This window comes from Laetiporus sulphureus (assembly GCF_001632365.1).
Source record: "Laetiporus sulphureus 93-53 unplaced genomic scaffold LAESUscaffold_123, whole genome shotgun sequence".
Lineage (NCBI taxonomy): Eukaryota > Fungi > Basidiomycota > Agaricomycetes > Polyporales > Laetiporaceae > Laetiporus > Laetiporus sulphureus.
The window spans coordinates 5,291-9,237 of NW_024468632.1; the positions used below are offsets into that span (position 1 = coordinate 5,291).

The 3,947-nt window shown below is 57.9% G+C and overlaps 5 protein-coding genes across 5 annotated transcripts; 4 read left to right on the plus strand and 1 right to left on the minus strand.

Moving 5' to 3' along the window:
• Positions 1 to 293, plus strand: LAESUDRAFT_732940 (uncharacterized protein; the record flags this gene model as incomplete). Its single annotated transcript, XM_040910341.1, has 2 exons — positions 1 to 192; positions 250 to 293. Coding segments are annotated over exons 1-2 (169 nt in total), but the record flags the coding sequence as incomplete, so codon positions are not given.
• Positions 294 to 790: 497 nt separating this feature from the next.
• LAESUDRAFT_765251 (uncharacterized protein) lies at positions 791 to 1,142 on the plus strand (the record flags this gene model as incomplete). The annotated part of the gene is made up of 2 exons (XM_040913617.1): positions 791 to 823; positions 888 to 1,142. 2 exons carry the CDS (start codon positions 791 to 793, stop codon positions 1,140 to 1,142), a joined length of 288 nt encoding a protein of 95 aa, XP_040757455.1.
• A 564-nt stretch (positions 1,143 to 1,706) lies between these two features.
• LAESUDRAFT_732945 (uncharacterized protein) lies at positions 1,707 to 2,238 on the plus strand. Its single transcript, XM_040910342.1, has 3 exons — positions 1,707 to 1,809; positions 1,862 to 2,094; positions 2,166 to 2,238. The coding sequence occupies exons 1-2, from the start codon at positions 1,771 to 1,773 to the stop codon at positions 2,003 to 2,005; spliced, it is 183 nt and encodes a 60-aa protein (XP_040757456.1). The 5' UTR covers positions 1,707 to 1,770; the 3' UTR covers positions 2,006 to 2,094; positions 2,166 to 2,238.
• Positions 2,166 to 2,504, minus strand: LAESUDRAFT_732946 (uncharacterized protein; the record flags this gene model as incomplete). The annotated part of the gene is made up of 1 exon (XM_040910343.1): positions 2,166 to 2,504. A coding segment is annotated over one exon (339 nt), but the record flags the coding sequence as incomplete, so codon positions are not given.
• Positions 2,505 to 2,558: 54 nt separating this feature from the next.
• LAESUDRAFT_732947 (uncharacterized protein) lies at positions 2,559 to 2,956 on the plus strand. Its single transcript, XM_040910344.1, has one exon. It carries the CDS (start codon positions 2,737 to 2,739, stop codon positions 2,941 to 2,943), a length of 207 nt encoding a protein of 68 aa, XP_040757458.1. The 5' UTR covers positions 2,559 to 2,736; the 3' UTR covers positions 2,944 to 2,956.
• The last annotated feature ends 991 nt before the right edge of the window (positions 2,957 to 3,947 follow it).

The window sequence follows — 3,947 nt, forward strand, 5'->3', positions numbered from 1 at the left end:
TCACAACCCTGGCTCACCTACGAAAGCGGATGCAGGTCGCTATCGGGCACATAACATCCGCTAATGCCGCGCCGCGGGCACGATATGCCCACTTCAGCTCGGTATGCGAACGCAGTGTTCTATCGACCGATGTGGACGCCTTTTACACCACGCCGGGGCACCTCTATCTGCGAGGCTCAACGGTCGCTCTTCCTATCATACGTGACGTGCATGAATGAACGGGCACCACCTCGACGTGAGAATACATACATATGATTTAAGATTCTCGCGGAAGCCTGGCCCGCGAACTCTTCCTTTTCATCGATGCGCCCACTGTATGAGCGATCAGCGCAGCGCACCGCGATAGGCCTTTTCTGGGCCTTGAAGAACTGTTGCAGTGCCCATGTTCCACTAATATCGCAGTCCTGACTCACCTACGAGAGCAGACGCAGCTCGCGCTTATGCACACGACGTCCACAAATGCCGCGCCCCGGCCGTGGCATGCTTAGTTGGGCTCGGGACAGGATTGTAGTGCGCCAACGACTGAGGTGAATGTTTTCCATTCCGTACCAGCAACGTGTCCGTCTATGAGCCTCGACGGTCGCATTCTGTACTAGACGCGATGTGCATGAATGAAACAGGCACTTGACTTGACGTGAGAGACCGTGTACAGATTGGGGTTCCTCGAGGAGCCTGGCCCTGAGCGCGCTCTTCTTTTCGACAATATGCTGACTGTTTGACGATCAACGCACCGTAGTAGGTCTCTTCTGGACCTCAAAGAAGCGTTGCAATAAGTAGAAATGGCCTATTCATGGTTCGCACGGACATTGATCCAGAGGCACGCGTGCGGTGTCATACAGCTGTGAACCAGAACCCACGGTGCCCATCATTCTCCGCTAGTGTCGCAGCCCGGACTCTCCCATGAGAGCCGAGAATGGACGCAGGCTGCGTCCGTGCGCACGACGTCCATGAACGCCGCGCTGTCGCATTCTCCAGTGTACGCGATGCACGCGAACGAACGGGCACTCGCCTCGACGTGCGACTCGGAGGCCGTGCAAGGATGGGATTCTCCTGGAAGCCTGGCCCGTGCGCTCTTCTGCAGCACTGGCAGACGGCTTGGCTCTGCGAGGTTCGTGTGCACACTGATCCGAGAGCGTGCATGAGGGTGTCATACGGCTGTGAGTGCTGGAACCCATCGTTCACTGTTACGGTCGCAGCCCGAACTCGCCTACGAGAACCGAGAGAGGATGCAGGTCGTGTCCGTGTGCACGATGTCCACGAACGCCATGCCGCCGCATTCTCTAGCGTATGCGACGCGCGAACGAATGGGCACTCACCTCGGAGTGCGACTCGGAGGCCGCGACAGATGGTATTTTCCTGGAAGCCTAGCCCTGTGCGCTCTTCTGCAGCACCGGCAGATGGCTTGGATTCGCAAGATTCGCATGCACTTTGATCCGGCAGCGCGCACCCATCATGCTCTGCTCATGTTGCAGCCCGGGCTCAGTTTTGAGAGTGGAGGAAGGTCGCATCTGACGTCCGCGGACGCTGCGCGCATGGTGTGCTCACTAGAACTTCGAAGCTGGTTACAGCGTGTCGTTGCAGTGCCCTAACAACAATATTGTACTCTGAATTGAGTGAGAATAAGAACGAACGAACTGAGATGTTGCGTACGCTTCCACTCACCACTCACTCCAATCTACTCGAGCGTTTGCAAGGAGTCGCTGGCCCGATGTGCGGCGATCTTCAGTGACGTGCTAGCCATCGAGTGATCGAATGTGAGCACCGCGGGATATGTCTGTGGACCGCGAGGAAGCATTGCGGTGCCTGTGTCTGCCCTGGCTGTTCAGTTTGAAGTACGCGCATGGTTTGGCAGCATGCGTACGGTCATCATTCGGCTGCGGGTCCTGAAATTCCGTGGCACCGTCCATCGTTCGTTTCCACTGCAACGCCGAGAGAAGCATCTGACGTTGCCTATGGAGATGACACTGATGAACGCCGCAGCGCGGTGCACTCACGGAGGCATTGAAGCTGGCTATGCGTGCGATTGCGGTGTTACGGTGAGGGATAGGCAAAGGGAGGGACGCCACGATGGAATTGGATGAGGTTAGACGTCTGCTACAGGGTCAGAATGAAAGCGCACGCATGCATTGAGCGTACGCGGAAGTATGAGCTAAGAGACGACACACGAAGCTTCCACCTCCTTTCCTGCATGTACAACCCTCTCCCATGCGCACCCCATCATGCGACTGACCGTCCGCCTCATAACGATTTCCGCGCACGTTGACTGTCGCAGTCAGCCTGGGTCGCCTTTGCGTGGAGCTCTTTGCGTGTTCGAGCTTGAAGCGAGAGGGCGGGCAGCGCGAACGCGAGGGAAGCTCGTCCTGGAGAAGGCGGGATCCAGTGCGCGCATGAACGATAGCAGCGCAGAGGACGAGCGCTGTGCAAAGGCAGGGCGCCTGACGAAAGACGAGCTGCTTGCAATGCGAGCGCAGGACAGAGCCTCCGCTCTCCCACGCGCATCCCATCAAGCACTGCCGACATATCGTTTCATACGATGTTACAGATCTACAAAGCCCTGACTTAATATTTGGTCCACATCCTGGTATCTAGGGTTGGCCTTTTCTCCGGAGATCACGATGCGGTTCAAGCAGACGGGATATGAACGATCGGAACAGCGGTTTGCTCCAGAGTCCGCGATGGCCTGATTGTGAACTGTCTCAGCGACTACGTGGTCCCGCTATATACGCCCACTTTTAAATGCTTCCGGCTCCGCTGCCGCCTCCGACCGACCAACGCCGTACCCTCCCAAGTTCCTCGTCCGACGTTCCTACCGCCAACGCCGCAGCTGGGAGAGCCGAGGAGCGTACCGACGTATCCCCCTGTGCTGCCCCAGGTCCACTCGGTCGCCCAACCGCCTGCTATCGCCGGTCCGAGCAATCCAGCGCAGGGACAGGGAAGACATGACATTGTCGGGCAGGTCGTGTGGGAGGGCTCGTTGGCGTGGACGGGCACGGGCAATCGCACGGGTAGCGCGCAGGTCTCACTGCTCGCGGGGAATTGCGTCGATCAGCTGTGAGTGTCTCACGTTTGCGCGCGCGCGAGAGAGAGAAGGGGTCGCTGATTTGTGTGCTAGGCGGGCTATGCAGTGGCCGAGCGTGTTTATGCTGAAGCCTTCGCAGCACCCCGCGCTTCCTCGGCAGATTTTGCAGGATTGGATCAAGCGGAATGCGGGGCAGTGTGCCATCGTGCATGTTATACCGCAGCCTCGGCTCGCGGACACGAAGACTAACGAGGAGAGCTTTGCCGCTCTCGCGCGGCTGCTATCTGATCAAAGCAGGGTATGCCCGCATTTCATTATATCTATACAGACGTGACTGAGCACTGTTCCATTTCATTTTGTAGTACGCGGTGGCAGCGTTCAGCGGGCCCAACGGCGAGAACCGCGACCGCATCCTTTTATTCCCCGGCAAACCCGGTCAATTCGTCAGCGTCGTCTTCCTAGGCAAGGAAGGCATGCCGGAGCTCCCACACGAGGTGTGCGGGATGCCGCTATCGAAGATCCCGCCTCAGTTTGCGCTGTTGTTGTATAAGTTGCCGCAGGCGCGCCAGGCGATGTTGATGGAGCTTCCGCAGGAGAAGCGGGTGCAGCAGATACAGGCGTTTATGGCGCAGCAGATTAAGTTGCAGGCGCAGGCGGCGCATCAGCAACAGCAACAACAGCAGCAACAACAGCAACAACAGCAGCAGCAACATGCACAGCAGCAACAGGCACAGCAACAGCAAGCAGTACAGAATCAGCTGCAGCAGTTTGCTGCCAATTCTGCGCGGCTGTCTAATATTCATCCTGGAGCGTTCCCAACCGCAGCCACACAGCCACTGCAGACGCAGCCCCCAATCCAACCGACCCAACAACAACAGGGAGGATTCGTCCCACGCCCGAACTTTTACGGGATGAACCCGTTCGTGGG